The 19,593-nt window shown below is 37.3% G+C and overlaps 1 protein-coding gene across 2 annotated transcripts; it reads left to right on the plus strand.

Annotated features, from left to right (window-relative positions):
* Positions 1-1,013: 1,013 nt before the first annotated feature.
* Positions 1,014-12,509, plus strand: LOC308693358 (uncharacterized protein). Of its 2 annotated transcripts, XM_081370211.1 has the most exons (8): positions 1,014-1,202; positions 1,368-1,469; positions 1,591-1,659; positions 5,629-5,710; positions 7,297-7,434; positions 8,965-9,087; positions 11,640-11,762; positions 12,308-12,503. In XM_081370211.1, the coding sequence occupies exons 1-8, from the start codon at positions 1,026-1,028 to the stop codon at positions 12,358-12,360; spliced, it is 867 nt and encodes a 288-aa protein (XP_081226337.1). In that variant the 5' UTR covers positions 1,014-1,025; the 3' UTR covers positions 12,361-12,503. The 2 variants fall into 2 exon arrangements, with proteins under 2 accessions (XP_081226337.1, XP_081226338.1); XM_081370212.1 differs by lacking the exon at positions 1,591-1,659 and having other exon boundaries at positions 1,017-1,202; positions 12,308-12,509.
* Positions 12,510-19,593: the final 7,084 nt, after the last annotated feature.

Raw genomic sequence — 19,593 nt, forward strand, 5'->3', positions numbered from 1 at the left:
ATTGCCACAAATATACCCGTGCGACTTATGACTGGTTTTGTGATCCGGGTCACATATAATATATTCCTAATAAAAATGTTCTCATTATGGGAAGACCACAAAGTAAGCACAATCTTGTTTGAGCAGCAGCTGCATGGTGGCACAGTTGGTAACGACAGTACCTTTGTAAAGAACCCAGGTTCGACCCAGATATTAATTATATATTAATTTCTATGAAATGTCAGTATAAAGCAAAAGTTCAATCCTGGTGTGTTGACCACTGTAAGGGGATTATAAACATTAATACATTTCCAATGCTCTCAAGGTACAAGTTCAACTGTGATATCTAAAATACAATCGAAGTCTGAGTTCAAGGTACTTCCTTTGCCATTACAAGTAATTTGAAGTACGTCTTCAGCATATCATTCCTATATATAGTGCAGCTCTATTCCACTCAAAGTTATTTCAATACATTTATCAGGCCTAAAATGTGTTTTAATGTCACTAGTAAGTCCTGCCCTTGCTATACTGTTCTTTTATTAATGAATTTAGTGGAACATTAATACAATCATTCTCTGTAAAGAAATGAGGCGTGAACATAATAATTTATCAAGATCTATCTAAATATGTGCTCCTTTTTGCTAAAAGCCTCAATGAAGCTGTTTAAAGTATGTGATCACAATGGAGCAGATGTGATTAAACCCGTGTCTTTGTGAAATAATGATAAATATCAGTTCATGCGATTTGATAATGGCCTCAAATCTCGTAGTCAGAGGCTAAATGCATGTGGTTAAATTCCCAAGTTGTGTTAATTTTTAAACTACACATAAATATGTGTAAAATAGGTTATTTTTTCTACACATTTTTAGTTAATATTGACACAAAATATGTAAATTAGAGTGATACTTTTTTGTTAATTTTCCTGCACATTTCCTCTAAGAGTGTGGGGAGGGCCTCTGGTTACAAAGCTGACCAATCACAGCAGTTTGTGGTCTGTGTAGACGTTACTGATTCAAGATCAGGCAAACAGCGCAGAAGTGTGCAAGATGAGAGGATTACTGTTACTGCTGAAAGCTCTAGTCCTGCTGGAGTCAACAGAGGGAAACAAAGAATATCATCAACTAAGCCTACAGGAGAAAGATATTATTGACAAGGCAATACAATTAGCAAATGAGAAATATGGGAGAAGCAAACACATCGATTTTGCCTTCATTTTAGATGCTGTAAGTTATTTAATTCAAATGTTATTACACATTATCATTTTACTGTAATTTGTCTGTTTGTTTGTTTTCTTTGCATCTGCCTTAAAGTTCTTGATACAAATATTTAAACATCTATGTATGGTTGTCATCTTTATGGTTTACCTGTATCTTTCCCCTATACAACAGAATAAGGACAAGCGTATGCTTCATGTTTTATTAAAATCTACCTCATGTGACAAGACGACACCGAGTGTCCATCGGAAAGACTGTGTAATCCAAGAATATGCAGTAAGTAGCAACTCACTCTTACAGAAGGATCTTGATTGTCTAAATGCCTACAGGAGTCATTGTAGAAAATAAAGATTAAAAAAAAAAAGCTCACAGTTTCACACAGAGTATTTTTCTCAAGCGTCCTCAAGTTTCTTGTGTTGACTGTCGTGGATCCATGTCCTGTTTGCTGCTCAAAGAAACAGATAAGGTACATCACAGTCGCATATTTGGACAAAGACTTTTTCCCTTACGAAAAATAAGTTTATTCAAGTGTGCTGTAAGTATACTTTTTTAAACTAAAAATAAGAAAGTATGCTTTCAGTCTCCTTTATGTGGGCTACTGCTCAGAAATATACTGTATGTGCATCTCACTTAAAACTGCACTTAAGTAAACTTGGCTTATACTGACTAAAAGGTCTAAGTATATTTGGCCTATATATTGAACTCAATCTTTTGATCGAGATATACTTAAAGGTGCTGTATGTAACTTTTTCACTCTACTAAAGCATAAAAATACCACAATATGTTTGCAGATATTTAGAAAACATGCAAAGTTCACATAGGCCTACTCGTTTTTCTGAAAAACACTTCTACAACCAGTTATTTTACTTATTTACTTATACTTGGCTTGTATTTGTGTTTAATCTTTTGATTCAGTAGCCTATTAAACACTTTTTTTCCACATAGTTTTACCTACAGTCTTATAAACTTACATTGAATGAAAATAGTGATTTATAAAGAAAACTGAGTATTTGATTTTTTGAGTTTTTGAGAATTTTTGACTGATTGTGGAATTTATTTCAAATCTATTTTACTCTTTCCCGACCCCACCATTGACAGAGTTTTCCAAAGCCGCGTTTCCACCGAAATTACCCAGAACAATTTGCCCCAGGAACTTTTTCTAAAGTCTAAAGTACCGTGAAGATTAGGCAAATTAGTCCGGTGATGTAGGACTGCGCGCTACTTTACAGTTCCCGCTGGATTTCATCCTCTGAATTTAAACTTAATAAAGCCTGAACCTCGTCGTCAGGTTGTATTTTTAAACTCCTTTGTTGATTCCAATAGCAAACAACTGTTACTGCACGCACCATGACAGATTTTAAAAATGGTGGCTGAAATTAAAAGCTGCGTGGAGTCAACCAATCAAAATGCGGCATGAACTCAACCAATCAGCATGTTCAGCGCCCAAGCCCCGAAAAAGTACTACCTAAAAGTACTAAGCAAGCAGGGACTTTCAGGTGATTTATTTCTAGCTTTCCTCAATGGGGTGTCGATCAGAACACATTCGATCAGTTCCATGCAAAGGAGGTTTATTGTTGACAGTCTTTACTGTAGGCTACACAATAAGCAGTAGGCCTGCACAGGCGTTACAGCTTAATAGTGTGTTTTGATGTGTGTGTGGTCTACAAAGGGAAAGGAATACAGATATAAATGTCTTGAGTATAATAACACAAACATTATTTCCATAAAGCTACCAATCTCTCAAATAAAGAAATGATGAAGTTCAATTCTAGAATAAAATAAAGAAATGAATATGCATGCAACGAAATTCTTATGCAACACTGCCACCAAGTGGTCAGAAATGGTAAAACATTCGAAACCGAAACTAATTATGAAGTGATGAACTGCATATAATAAGAAACATCGCGTTCATAAACTTGAAATAGTAAGCGTTTTAGCTGTTAATGTGGTGATCACACATACATACAAATCAAACACTGGGTGCAATATAAATACTATGAATTGCAAGTAGCCTAATATTGAACATAATTGGCACATTCACGTGCACTCGACAGCAAGCAATAAACTGCTTGGATCACTGTTAACATAAATAAGACAGATAAGACATAAAAAAGACATTCATTATGTTTACTGTGGCGAGCAGGACGAGACTGAGGGGTGCGGGAGAACGGCGCGAGGGGTGGGCTATCTCTCACGGAGAAGCGGGAATTTTCTTAGCAATGCTATAACGCACATCAACTGATCACTTGTTTAGCGTTCATGTAAACACTACATTCAGATTCACCAATCGGAATGAATTCAGTTAGACTGAAACAAAAGGTATGCATGTAAACAATGAATGGGGACTGTAGAAAGCAAAAACTGAATCCCGGACATGTCTGGGAAAAAGAGGATGTATGGTAACCCCAACTACTCAGCTTTCTCCACAGAGCAAGAGCCTGTTGGCTTACCTTCCAAAAAAAGATGGCTAACACTATTTGTACATTCTGTGAGTGAGATTCCACCCTCTATGGGCGGGTTGAGAACTTGCGGAACGAGCTCCTACTGGCTGTAGTCTCTCGCCCCTGGCCAAAAAATCCTTAGATGACGCAAAATGGCGTTTTTTGCGTCATCGGAGGATTTTTTCCAGACAAAAAAATACATAAATCTCTTGTCTCAGGGGGATATGAGGGTGGAAAGCCCGGTAATTAGAAAATACTACAGGTTTTCTACTGATACAAAGCTTAATGCTAAATGCTGAAGTATCCCTTTAAATATAGGTTGAGCTCAGTCTAGAGCACACTTAATCTGAGAATCTGAGACAAATTCAGGTGTTTTTTGTTAACTTAACTCGCTATGTCCGTATCATTGAATCATTGTTAGCTACTGCAAGTTTAATCTTCTAGATCAGCTGAATTCACAAATAAATGTTATTTATTGTGAACCATGTTGATTTAAAAGAATCGTTTCAAAAGATTCGGTCACTAAATGGGTCTTGGAGATCTCGATTTAATAGCCTACTTTATAAAGCGATCACATTTATTGCATGGAAGTGTCTAAAATGTATTTCCTTCCCGACAATACTTTTTTGGAATAGTTATACAATTCATTTTTTTAAATGTTCTGGGGTCGTTTGAGCGTTAGCCTAAAGACCAACTTAATTTACCAAAACAGTCATTTTAGGGACATTGCGAGTTACAGGCTAATATTTCCTTTTGTGCATTATAATGAAGGCTTTGTGAAACTGTACAGCTTTTCCAATTTTTTAAATGACATACTCCTTCCTAGCCTGACGTCGTCATACTACCAATATGTCATCAAACAATTAAAGCGGTATTATGGTGGTATTCAATTTACACCTTTACAAATCTTCTCTTGCGCATGCAAATTTAATTTACGCTTGCAATCTTATGTACATTTTCACAAATCTTACCCTGCGCATGCGATTCTTTATGGCATCATATTACCTTCATACTATTTTACCTTCATACATTATTTTTTTATAAATATTACATTGCATAACCCATAGAGATCGCACTGTCAGATAGTTTGGGAATATTCACACATAACGTATACACATAAAACATGATATCAGAGTTTTAAAATCAAACATTTTAAAATAGAACAATACATCACAGTTGTTTAAACCAATGAGCATTAAGCTGTGTCGTCAAGCAAGTCGTTTCCCATCATGCTTTTGATCACCGCAGTCGGTGGAGAGCAACTGCGCCCGACTGCAGAATCCGACACGTGCGCCTTGCGCTCGCGAGAGTTTTTTTTTTTATACGTCAGCATGACATCAGAGCAAGGCGGAACACACTCGGACACATTTCTAACCGGCATGCATCTCACGGGGATCGCCGGTGATCGGTTCTGCGCAGATTTTGCTCATCTCAAACAAGCCTGTTAATACTGCTACTGGGGCGCTGCCAGAGCCAAATAAAAAGAGAAATACCCAGCATTCATCAAAGTATGAATGTTGTTATGTTCGCTTAAAGAAAACTTACAAGTAGCCTATAAGCCTACAACAAAGTGCACTTTCATAAACTAAAAAAAATACTACTAGTATTAAAATAGTGAACTAGTATAGGCTACTTAAAAGTTCACTTGTAGTAGTTGCAGTAACCTACAAATAAAGTTTACTACTGTTACACTTACAGTACACTTAAACGTATACTTTTATATAGGCTAAAAGTGGGCCAATTTATTCCCAAGCAGCATTGAAATAGTACACTTACAAGCATAATACTAGTTAAATGATATTAGTATACTTACTACATAAAGTATACATAAAATATACCTTAACTTACTTAAGTATAGACTACTTCATAAAATGAACTTGAAGTATACTTCATTTTTTGTAAGGGTTCACTCACCATCATGATCCAACCTTCTTTTCTTTTTTTTTTTGTCAAGATATTCCTGCACTTAAACGTTTTAACTGTTCTCATTGCAGATCTTACAAACTGTAACCGAATGTTTGAATTCCTCATCAAGGAGACATCATCTTGGGGAAGGACATCCGTTAGATGGAGAATGTGAGCAACAACTGGGTGTCTGGCATGCTTCTGAAAAATAAAAACGATCAATTATCTTTGCAACTGGTCCTATTAAACAAAACAAAACAAAACAAAACAAAACAAAACAAAACAAAACTACCAGTGAAATGTAACCTGTACAATTGACCTTTCAGGCAAAGTTTCTTTATCTAGAATTTAATTATGAAGATTAATGTATATTTTTGCTCAATTTTCTCAATGTTTCAATGCCATGATGTAATTTTAAGAGAAATATGGAAATTACAGTAGCCTTCATTTTGTCCTTAGTTTTGAATAACATGTCAAATTAATAATTGTATAAAAAGTTTTAAAAATGTCTAAATATTCTTCACAGAAAACATATTGTAAAACTCTCCCCAAATTAATAAATGCTTTAAACTTTTTTCTTTTTTTTTTCATTTCTAAATATTCTTCCTAGAAAACAAAATTGTCCCCAGAGTTTCCATGAACATGTTACAAATCTTGATTTTTGGCACTGAATTTGAGAGGTCCAATATACCTATTCTTGAAAAGATCTGTAAACATATGTCCTGCAATGTAACACTGTTATTTAGTTGTTTCTAATGGTTGTTTTCATTAGTGTTTTAAATTGATGTAAATCAATACAAATTATATATGGGTCAAATGCTAACTCTTGGCTTTAAAACTATAAAATGGCATGGTACTATTACACAGTATTGTGGAGGAATTTGTTAATTAATCAAAACTAACAAGATTAACAGTTATAAGCTTTTGTAAACTAAATGTCCCCAACACTTAGGCCAAAGTGTGCCTGAATCATCTCTAAATAAAACAAATGGGAAAACAAAACTAGACAGATGTGTAACTATATAACCTCATAACTTTAAATAACGTGAATTAGGTGAATTAATCAAGAAATCCAGATTTGCTTTTACCTATGAAGGGCTTGCTGAATTATAGATACAGTATAAATAACCAATCATATTGGAGACAAAAAATATGTAATGAATCATGTCACCTTTGCCATGCCATCCTATTCTATAAAAACTGTTGTACTCATTTTGTCGAGTGGATTCTCTCTGAAATTGAACTGAGGTCCTCCCGGCCGTGCTTAAAGCATATTCTAAGGTAATGTCTGGAGTCTGTCTGGTTAGTGCTGCACGGCAGGTTAGTGGAACACTAGAGATCTTATTCCCAAGTGATAGTGTTCATATGGGACGAGACGTTGTCCGACTCAGCCATCGTCGATTAGGAGACACGCTAGAGGATAAATTTGTAAGCGTCGATCAGGAGACATTTAGGGACGTCGATTAGGAGATGACCCAGATAAACTCTAAAGTCAGGTGCGTAGAGGAATTTGTACCACAATTTGGCGAGCCCGAGCCAGGAGTCCTCGGAAACTCCTGGACGGGCTAAAAAGGACTTAAGGTCGGATGGACTCCATACTTTCCCTTTGAAATGCTTCTAAATTAAATAAAAGGTTAAATTGAATAAAATTTTGGATTCTGTTAAGTAAAATTATTGAAGAAAACTGATATGATAAACTGATAAACTATTGATGTTTAAATTTGGCTAACCCCACATGTGTGTTTATGCATGTACAGCCTACCTACCGGTAGATAAAGATGAGTGTGAGGAGCTGAACGGTGGTTGCCAGCAGACGTGTGTGAACTCACTCGGTTCATACCACTGTAATTGCAGCGAGGGGTTCCACATACATGATGATGCTCGTACATGCGTTGGTAAGATGTTTAAAGGGGTGGTTGATTATGATTTAACTTTTTTAACTTTAGTTAGTGTGTAATGTTGTTGTTTTGAGCATAAACAACATCTGTAAAGTTACTATGTTCAAAGTTCAAAGCAAAGGGAGATATTTGCTTTTAAAGAAATCACTTTTTAAGGACTAAAACGCTGGTAGGGACTACACGACATTCCTCACGGGTTAGTGACATCACAAACCCTAAAATTTACATTAACCCCGCCCCCCGGAACACGATTTATAGATTATCAAGACAGAATATGCTAATCAATGACTAGAAGATAACTACACATACGCTACATAAATTCATCAACTAAACATTCAGAAACGTCCTGTTGCTTCTACATGTTGTCACTTCTTCTTGAGTCTCTCCATCTTTGTCTGACTCCGGTTTGAACATAAAAGGCTAAACGTTTTTGAAATTTTCAGTGCATGTCTGTGTGAGGTAAAAGGACACAAGCTCTTGAAGCTCCACCCTCTGTGCTGGGAGCAGCAGCTCATTTGCATTTAAAGGAACAGACACAAAAATTGACAATTTTAACATGCTATATAAAAATATCTGTGGGGTATTTTGAGCTAAAACTTCACATAAACACTCAGGGGACATCAGAGACTTATTTTATCTTGTGAAAGGGCATTATACCACCCCTTTAAGACATGCAAGCATGCTTACAAACACACACACATGTATCATAGAGAAGTCTCTCTGTCTTGAGTGGCATCTTTGTATCACTCGTAGTGATGTATTCTGGGAAGCTCTGTTAAATCTGCTAGCTTAATCTGCTGATGTTATATCCCTAAAGCCCAAAGTATACGTGTATGTTAGCGTATGTGTACAGTCGAACGCATAGCCTTTCCAACAATACTCCATTTGATAGCATGCGCAAACGCAGGCAGTCGACACCTGCACAAAGTTTCATCTTGGTCCATGAGGACACCGAGGTCTTGACCTCTGTGTTTTTCCGAGCTGTATATAATCCGAGCTGTGTATAATAAAGGTTGTGAAATAATCGCATAATATATTGTCAACTCTACTTCAGTGTTGCAAGAATATTGCACACACCAAGATCTTCTCATCTGAGCTGCCTCAGTGGTTTGTCACCACTCGTCAATGTCAAAATATTTTAGATGACCAATCAAATCCGCAGGACCGAGATGTTCTAGAAATGCGGTCTGTGATGTTTAATTGAACATTGATCGCAACTCCAAGTTTCCATCCTGTCCTGGATTGAGTTATGGTTGATGAACCCAGCTGAATGGAGAAGTTGCGATGAAGAGTTGGTTTGGCTGAGACCACAAGCAATTCTACTGCTTGTTTTATTACAAAAACTGCAAAGTTGTCACCTCATTGCTGATAAGTAATGTAGTTTTCTAAATGTCTACAGTCATATTTAGATGAAGGTCAAAATAAAATAAAATATAAATAAATATTATCAGGTGTATTAAATTTATCAGGTGAAGGCAGATTAATTTGTTCTATAAGTGTGTGTGTTTATGCATGTTGTCCCGACAGATAAAGATGAGTGTGAGGAGCAGAACGGTGGTTGCCAGCAGACGTGTGTGAACACACTCGGTTCATACCACTGCAATTGCAGTGAGGGGTTCCACATACATGATGATGCTCGTACATGCGTTGGTAAGTTCACACTTACAAATAATCAGATAGAATAAAGCAGTATGTGTATTTGGCGTGCTGTCCGAGGAGAGGAGAGAGCTCGGTATTTTGGCCCGAACCCAGAGTACTACCCCCGTATACTTCATTTTTTATGTGTATGTTAGCATATTTGTACAGTTGAACGCAAAGCCTTTCAAACAATACTCCATTTGATAGCGTGCGCGAACGCAGGCGGTCGACACCTGCACTCTAGAAAGATACTACTGTATGTGTGCATGCCAGTGTAAAGCCATTGATCTGAGTCATGTTTGTCTGGACCTCACTTGTGTCTGAGACAACCTCAGCAGACCCCCATGAAGAGACTGTCACTCCTGCTATGCACACATCCACACACAATGCCACACTTACACACAAGCACATTTACGCACTAGAGGTCTTCTCGCATCCTAAAATCTGTACCCGAACTGAGTCACTTCTTACCCGAACCCGACATGAATTAATAATAAAAAAAAAAAAAAGAAACACCTCACCCGAGACAGACCCATTAAAATTGGGACCCGGATGTAAAAATGTAAAAAGACAGCACTGTCTGCACAGCCTGCAGCCCTGCATGCCAGTGGCAAGTAGTGACCTTTTCAACCGGATATGACACAGACCAAAATCATAGATTACAAATAAGGAACGCCAGGTGTAGAGCATCCCTGCTGAAAAATCCAGCATTGCTGGTCACCAGCATAAGGTATGTTTTGCACGCTGGGACCAGCTGGTGTGCTGGTGGACCAGTGTATGTTGTCTTTTGGGTGCTGGTATGTTCCCAGCAAGACCACAACAAACTTACTTATGTGTTACATATCACTTTTTTAGTGTGTGTTTAGTTAAATAAAGACCAAGACAATTTTCCAAATTAATTTTAAGAAATTATTTAAAGGTACAATATGTAAGATTTTTGTAATAAAATATTCAAAAACCACTTTCACAGTGTGATATATTTCATGCAGTTGTGTACTTACATTATTACAAAAATGTTCCCAAGGATTTGTAAATCCAGAGAAATTCCAGTTTTAAATAATGGCTCGTCCATTGTCATTGTCGCCAAACAATGACGTAATATTATCGCTATCCTCTGTTTCCGCTTGTAGAAACCATATATATAATTTATATGTATATGATATAGAATCTTGCACGCCACTGTTGTGTCGTTCAGTCATCATGGTTCACGATTATATTATATTATACAGTTATATTGCACTTTGTTTGTACTTCAGTAACACTTTTTATCAAGTCTGGTGAGCAAGTCTATGGCAGTGAAATTAAATAGGCTACAGTATGTATTGCACAAAAATATTTATCCATTACTTGCAAATACTGTGGTTTCGTTCAAATTTACTTTGAGTACAATTGTTTTAAACGTACAAAACTCTGCAGCATTAACCCACTTAATAATTTGACAAAGTCACATATCAGTAACAAGCTACAGAATTACATTTCACGTTCCTTGCAGATAATTCATGACGATGACATAAAATAGTGTGATCAAACATACAGGTAATACAAAAACTGATTTATTACCTCATCCGTGAACATGATTTGTGAATTCTATGAATTATACCATACATCTCTGGATGTTGAAAATTACATCTCCCATCGTTCCACTCACCTTAGCGTCATCAAGCTTCGCCTTATTGTTTGGCGACCTCTGGCGGCGGAACAAATACATATTGTAGCTTTAATAAAGAAAAACGCATGTTGCTGGTTACATGTTTAATGATACACAGCAAAATCATCAGTGTTAAAGGTGCATTGTGTAATATTTAGGAGGATCTGTTGACAGAAATTCAATCTTTTCAGTGGTGTATAAAGACCTAAAAGTATGTTTTAGGACCGTGGATAGGTCCCAAGCTGGCACCGAAGGTGGCCGAGGCGGGTTAAGCCTTCTGGCTCCTTTTAGGAAGCGAACGATCAGGTCGCTTTTACCCAGGGAGGAGCCAGCCACTGGCGAGTGGAAAGCCGCTATGGCTGCCACATACACTTTGAGCATGGAGGGGGAGCGGCCCGCATCCAACAGTTCTTGGAGAAATGTAAGTACCATCGGTACTTCACAGTTATGTGGGTCTAGGTTCCGAGCTAAACACCAGCTGGAGAACGCTGACCATTTGAGGTGGTAGAGGCGTCTAGTGGATGGAGCTCTAGCCTCCATAATGGTATTCAGGACTCCTTCTGGGAGGTCCTGGGGTACCCGTTGAGGGGCCATGCATGGAGGGCCCACAAGTCGGGACGAGGGTGCCAGATTGTCCTGTTCGCCTGCGTGAGGAGATCGCTCCTCAGCGGGATCGGCCACGGAGCAGACAGCTGCATCATCTCTGGGAACCAGGTCTGGGTTCGCCAGAGGGGGGCTACAAGAAGGACTGCGCACTTGGTGTCCCTGATCCGTTCAATGATCTGAATTGTCTGGATATGCAAAAAATAATTTTGTGGCTGGCAGTCTGAACATAACCTTACAGACAGTGAGTTTACCACTGACATATCTTCTCTAATTACCCTAATTAATCTAATTATATAATTTTCTCTCTCAGATAGCGATGAGTGCATGTCTGGTCAGGCTAAATGTGCTAACGGCTGTGTGAATGTGCCGGGATCGTTCCGTTGTGTGTGTAATCTGGGATTCGAGCTGGACACTGATGGGAAACAGTGCTACCGTGAGTACACACACACACACACACACACACACACACACACACACACACACACACACACACACACACACACACACACACACACACACACACACACACACACACACACACACACACACACACACACACACACACACACACACACACTCACTCTCTCTGTGAGTCTTTTAGAGTAATTTGAGGTAAAAACCTTAAACACTTCAGAAAAAAATTATCCTATTATCTCAGTAGTTTACCATGTGCAATTGTTACAGTCCGTGATCGGTAAATGTATAGTAGCTGTTGATCTCTTACATTGTTCTGACCGTCAAACTTCAAGTCTTTTCAAATTTGTATCAAAACTTTCAAACAGAGCTATGTCAGTATTTTGACAGTTTGCTTTTCTAGTTAAGTCAAATATATTAATTAATTTGACTCTCAGTTCATTTTAATTCTGTTTCGTCATTTCAGATAAAACATTTTGTTACCTCAATTCAGGAATTGAATTGGAATTTCAAAATTAATTTCTGAATGGTGTACAAACCTAATGTGTCTTTTTTCTTCTGTAGCGGAACCCGGGCTCAAAAATGAAGTTTACTGTATAAAGTGGAATGCCACGTAATTTGGCCATTTTTTCAAGAAGTCACTGCTACTAAACTGTGATGGAATATTCAGTTGGGGTGATGATTGATTTTTTGATAATCTAGTCGCTGTATCAAATAAAAACCTGCAAAGATTTCAGAGTCTGTCTATAGACATTCTGTGTCAGAGAAATATTATTTCTTATGTGTATTCAATCAATGCCACTGCTTATACATGATTTTGTCAATCTTACATGAGTTACAGAAAACTTTTAATCGTGAAAGATACACTTTGTGTAACTTAGTATTTTTATTGAATGTAACAGACTCTCTACCTTCATTGCTACTCAATATATGATGGCTTTGACAGAAGGATTAGGGGAGGTGGACAATGTAATTGCTTATATAGAAAGTTAACTGCTTATTAATAATGTAAGGGGACGAACTGACGGTTTCAAGCAGGTCACTGCCCAATGGAGATCATGCCTGTAAAGGTTAGATTTTGACTGATAAGCATAGAGATGTTGACAGTTATGAGTCACTCAAATGTAAGGCTTTAGATCATTACTGAGCAAAGGCCCCCTCTTTTTTCACACTCTTGTATAAGACTCAGATATATTGTTCTCTTTTTTATCTCTGTTCTGTCTTTTTCTTGTTTCAAGTTTATTCTGCAAATACTGGGAGGAAGATAAAATGTTCCTAATTAAAAAAAATTAAAATAAAAAATCTACTTTCGTAAGATGGGCATATTATAAGATGTTGAGGAAGACCAATGTGGATGATGATGAACCACAAAGTGTGCATATACGATAAAAGGAAGTAGGACGCCTTAAGAGATTTTGTTTATTACAGTTTTTTTCGATTGCTAAATGACAGTGGGCACAACTGGAATCACATGTGCAAAACTCTAACTACAGTCTGCACAGCAGCAGTTCATGTGGACCAAACTCTAGTTCGTTTTTCATTGCTTGAACACAGTTTTCAAAACTCTACACACTTGTCCCATGACTTTAACCACAACCTGCACAACACTGTGGATTTACAGCACTTTGTTCAAATGCTAACACACTGCTGTCAAAACTGTGAACCACACATTCAAAACAGAATAGATTTCAGCCTTGTGCCTTTCAAACACTGCTGATTGCAATCTCAGCTGAAAGGCTCCCAAACACAAAATAAATATATTTGAAATATATGTTTGGAATATATGCAAATATTCGAAATTGGCCCAATAAATATATTTTAGTTACAGTAAATATATGTAAATATATTTCACACTTACAGTAACATCATATATTTTTGTTATATTTCAGAATATATTTCAAAATGATAAATATAAGTGACCAACAATGCAAATATATTTCAATGTATTTGGAATATATGCCACATCTATTTTTTACACTTTACTGTAAAATATATTTCAATATATTTTTTTTCTGTATGGGTGGAGGTGGAAAGTGTTTGGTCACCACCCACATGACCAAATGTCTCTTTTGGAAGCCATGCGTGCCGGATGTGAGGACACGAGTCCAGAGGACTGCCAGGGATGGATAAGGCACTCCAGAAGGTTCTTCCCCAGGTGCATGGCAAGAGAGAACATTAGATGTTATGTTGATGAAAACCTGTGGCCTGATGCTAGAGAGAGGCAGGATTAGCCCCTCAATTATTTGTTCGAATTACAGTATGTACTTTTAGTTTCTACCTTTTTTCTCATTACTGTAATTCCGTAAATTACTACAGACTATTGAAGCAAACTGCTAATTTTCATTTACCTTAAAGACTAGTTATGATCTGAAAAATTAAATAAATCATGTGAAAGAATGTCACTTTTTTCTTTGAAGAAAATATTACTTTGTATGAAGTCACTGAAATTGTTCAAACTGTAAAGATGAAAAGTTTGTATTTTCTGTATTGGTGTTTGATGCCAGTGTTTTTACTCTCAGTGTGTTCTGAGTGACAGTGTGTGTTATCTCAGTGAGGGTTGTGTATAGTGTTTGGCTGCACTGAGCCTGTTTTGTGCCATGAGTTGTGTTGCTTGGAGTGAGTTTTGCAGGCGATGTGAACTGTTTAGCTCAGGTGACTGTTGGTAGTGCAGACTGTAGTTAGAGTTTTGCACATGTAGCTCCAGTTGTGCTCACTGTCGTTTAGCAATCGAAAAAAACTGTCTATTCAATCAACTTTGAAAGTGTTTGTTCAATGATAAAGTAATATGTATGTTTTTACGGTATGATGTTTATTTTTCTTGTGTTTTCATAATAATTGTGTATGCTTTTCGATGTTTTTTTTTAAATTTCAGATCACTCTGTGTTTCTTTTGTTTGTTTCATTTAGAATGTGGTAGTAATGTAGGAGACACCTGCCCTTTTGTTTGAAATGTATTATTATTATTATTATTTTAAACAATATTGTAGGGATGGATAAATGAAGCCTCTTAAAGCTAGGGTAGGCAATCCTGTAGAGCTAGCCAGATTTGAAAGTGGCACCTCTTCTAAGCTCCGCCCCCTCCTGTCAGTGCTCCGTCCAAAGCCACGCCCCCCCCACAAACATGAACGCGCATCCACAATTGGAGTCAGCTGCACTTCACAGGAAAGCCGAGTACTTCAGCACATTATGGGCATCAACCAAACTACGTCATGTCTCATTCACCTGTAAGTAAACTATATTATTATTAAAATGAATGCAAAAAAAAAAAAAAAAAACATGGCTATTGTTAGTAATGTTACTCGCAGTTTTCAGGCTAACGTTACACGTTTGGTGTTGTATGAACTCGGAAATGTAGCTACGTCTCTTTGGATAAAAGCGTCTGCTAAAGCAAATGTAAAAATGTAACATTTTGTTTTGTTACTATCACTGGCAAACGTGAATTTTATGTTTTTATAAATCTTCGTTATTTTGGTTGTTAGAGCTTCCACGACGAGAGCATTGGATCTGATTGGGCTAATACAAGCTACAACAGTAACTACGTTGCCTAACATAACATATATCATGGAAATAACAAATCCCCCCGAAGCAAAACAAATAATTACCTGTCCAGCAGAAAGACCGCAACCTCGGCATCGCTTTTTAGGCCCTTCAGCTTCCTTAGTTGTCTCCAGCGTTCAAAGGATGAACCGATGTTGACCCGAGTTTGTCCTCTGGCTTTATCAAGCGCCAGTTTCGTTGCAGCCTTTTCTGCCTCAGACTTTCTTTTTTTAGCCTTTTTGTCAGGGCGAGTAGTTTCAAGCAAAGCTGGTATTGGTAATTTTGGCTGCATTTTATCTGCCATTGTGCCGCAAACTCCTGCTTAGTAAGGATGGCTGACGCGAAACAGTCGTTCCGAAGCTTTGCGAGATCCCGAAGCGCAGATGTGTCGAAACACTGATCCGAAGCGTGATTCGAAACACCCATGTCACGTGACTATGACCAAACGAAGCCTCGAAGTGTTTCACTATAGTGTTTCATCAGGTGTGGTCCGCCGAATCAGCGTTTGATTGACAGGGTCGGGAACAGACCACACAATCGCACATCTGTATAAAATTGAAATAAACGCATTTTGACCTCGTGGGTTTTTGTGAGAGGAGTTTGACTTTGAGATAGCGGATTTTTGGTGATATAGTGACATAGTGCGATTTGATTAGTTATAGGCTATTTAGGCTTACATTTAAATTTAACTGGAAAGAGATAGCAGTAATCTTTCCTCATTTGTATGTCCTAGCTAAAAAAACATCTCATGCGAGCAACAAGTGTCCCTTGTGAGAGGATTTTTTCAAAGGCTGGAGAAATTATCTGTAAAAAAAAAGAAGTAGGCTAAGTCCTTTCACAGCAGAGAAATTAATATTTTTGAATAAAAATCTCTAAAAAAGTGAGACATTGTGGCTTGATTTCTTTTATTAATATTCATTTTTCATGACCAAAATAACATTATGCACAGTGAGGAGCCTATAGGTTACAAGCTTCACATATTAGAAAATTATAATAATAAAAAAACAACACATTTTTTTAATGGCTCGTCAAGGTTGTTTCAGATCAACACCTGCAAGTGACCACTAGGTGTCACCGTTGAGACGGGTGTCAGATTGATTCGAAGCCTCGAAACAATATGGCACATTTGGTTCAACTGTTTCATTGCTTCACGAGGCCTGGATCTGGCCATCACTACTGCTTAGTCGGTGTAGTGAGCTATATGTTTCCGGAAACGGTGACATGTGATGAGCGCACGTAAGGCAGCGCACGCAGTGGGGCGCGGGCACGAGACATGAAGGCATCTGATTGGTTCTTTACATTCGCACCGAATGGCAGTGATTGGTCAGAGTTTTTACTGTCCTGCAGCTGCTACAGAGGTCAGATTTTTTTAATTCCTTTTTCTGAACACATAATGTATTGACTACTATCAGAATGGAAGGACCATTTCACCCAGTATAAAAAAAAATGCTTCTGAACAGGATCGCCTACCCTAGCTTTAAATCTCAAAACTTTTCTCTGATTGTTTTGGGTAAAAATTCGAAGCATCAAGAGTGTTGAAAACAGCGCCATCTTGTGGCAGGTAAAATGGATTGGATGGCAGGAAAAATGGATTACAGCAGCCATAAGCAGCCGAGCAGCCAGCAGCGCAGCTCCGTTAATTGTTTTATCCATTAAGCACAAATAAAAGCCTGACAGCACTTAAATGTTCAGTTGTCTGATGATAAAATTCTCATATTGTGTGGCCATAAAATATGTATAATGTTAAAAATGTAATAATAATATTAATAATAATAATAATAGCCTACCACCAACAGAGTTATTTGATGCAAGTAAATGGTGCTCTAATAATTTAATTATTTTTATACTGTTTACATGGTAGAATATATGATCATGTAACATAGGGTGTAGGCTATACAGTATATATAGCCTAGGCCTATGTGTGTGTGTGTGTGTGTGTTAGTAATTGGTCTTGAACTTCCATAAACCCTTTTAGATTAGTGTGGATTCAAACATTCCAACCATGCAAAATGAAGTATTCACATTACTTGCACAACTCTTCCGCATTCTACTTATTACATGTCGGGAGTTTCCGTTCAGCACACCTACACACATGAGAAGATAGTAACTTAGGCCTACTACGTTTTATGGCTAGCAATTGATTTAAACAATGATTCGTGATCTCTGCATTAAATACCTTGAGCCTGCTGAAATGTTCATATATTTTCTTTCCAACTGTGCATTCTGAATAATAGGCCTAAATAGCCTATAGGCTAAATGTATTTACCCACTAAGCTCCAGCAGTCCAATGCTCGTCTTCTCATTAACAGTGTTTTTCTCTTACTGGCATTTCATACCTGTTGAGTTTACATTTTTAAATAAATTTGACTAATGAAAAGGATTGCTTGTCTGTGTTGGTGCTTTTATTCCAGTCTTTTAAAATAGTTGAATGAATGAATGCTTGGTAGGTGCCTGTAATGATGTTAAAAGTGGCTAGAATTTAATTCATAAACAGTAACGCACACATATATATTGAATATTAATTATGAATTTTGGGCATTTTTAAACATGAAAAATGACACACAATAGTGTTTGAAATATTTAATTCAAATAAATAAATGTTCGTTCTGATGTTATTCATCTGTTCTCACACACTTCAGCGTCGCGGTCACTAGACGAACACTGACACCGTGGGGTGAAATAATGGCGTATGTTCAACAGCTTTCTCAGATCGGTTTGAGTTGGATTAAAACTTCATGTTCCGATGAGTTTGGAAAATTCTGTACACAGTAAACATGAGAATATCCCTTCTCCAGTCTATACAAATCTCCAAATTTTTAAATCTTCTTGCGGACACTAATTTTTGGTGGCATTTATTCAACTCAATGACTAGTACATTGAAAATAGCCTACACATAACCGGAAATAGGTGAGATGTAGGCCTACTATTTCAAAACGGAAGTGCGTCACAAAGCTCAGTGCAAGTGGTCCAGTGCTGCTTCGTTTTTCGTTGATCACGTGTTTCTCTGAAAACAATACGTGCTCTGGCATGCATGGAGATTCATGAGAAATTGCACTGCCAACTCGATAAAGCGTTGAAACTTCAGTGTCATATGTAGGCTAATCACTACAATATTTATCCATTACAGTTTTTTAAAATTGCTTGCACACAATTTCTGAAATTATGGCTCCTTTTCTCAAAACTCCACACACAAAACCACAAAACACACACACACACACACACACACACACACACACACACACACACACACACACACACACACACACACACACACACACACACACACACACACACACACACACACACACACACACACACACACACACACACACCATGCAAAACAATCACACATTTCTTTCGAAAGCAAACATTTCATTCAAAGCTATTTTGTTTTTTTGCATACTTTAAACTCCATCCATCAAATGTTAGCCATAGGCTACACACATCAGACTACACAGTGAAGAATGTAAAACATCTTTTGCATGTTCAGTATGCAGTGAAGTGCACAGGAGTTTTTTTTTCTGAATTGCTAAAAAAAAAAACATTTCTTGAAACCATAACTCACTTTCTCAAAACCTTAAACACAAAATCAAATTTCAAACCACATTCAGAAAACCTCTGACTCAATTGCCTCAAAACCATTTTATCTGTGCTCAAAATCAAACAATGCTTTCAGATCATACACACATGAGTCAATATTATAAACACTACAGATCAGACATCAAAACATAGAGAACACAGAATCCAACGCATGCAGTTACAGGAAAAATGTATATTCTAACAAAGTAAACAAATTTTGCAATTATGTAAAAAAATGTCTGTATATTCAGCACTTGTGTACTGTTAAAACTACAGAACTCTGATCATGAAACTAAGTAAAATATTATCTTATTATACTATTTAAATATTATCTTACTAAGACATATTGGGAGATATAGAGAGATAATTATTACAAGCTCATTTTACCTTTAGGCCATATACAGTAAATAACATTTGCACCAAATTGAATAATTTTGCTCAGGTGCTGAGGTGTTTTTGACCTCCTCAAGTATCATGAACTGTTTTAATTGGTCTTTTCATGGTGTTGAAGAAGAGGGCTGGTCGAGTGTCAGAATAAAAAGCATCTTCTTCCTCTTCCTCGTCACTCCTGCTTCACTGCAGACTCACACAACATCTCTGAACCTTCTGATCTGAGCAACAGATAACATGGTAAGTCATATTCATACTTCTTTATCACTTAATACCATCTGTAACACTTTACAATAAGGTTCATTAGTTAACATTAGTTAATGTATTACAGTTTTTTTTTTCAAC

The sequence above is a fragment of the Scardinius erythrophthalmus genome (assembly GCF_964197995.2).
Source record: "Scardinius erythrophthalmus genome assembly, chromosome: 7".
In the NCBI taxonomy this organism is placed as follows: Eukaryota; Metazoa; Chordata; class Actinopteri; order Cypriniformes; family Leuciscidae; genus Scardinius; species Scardinius erythrophthalmus.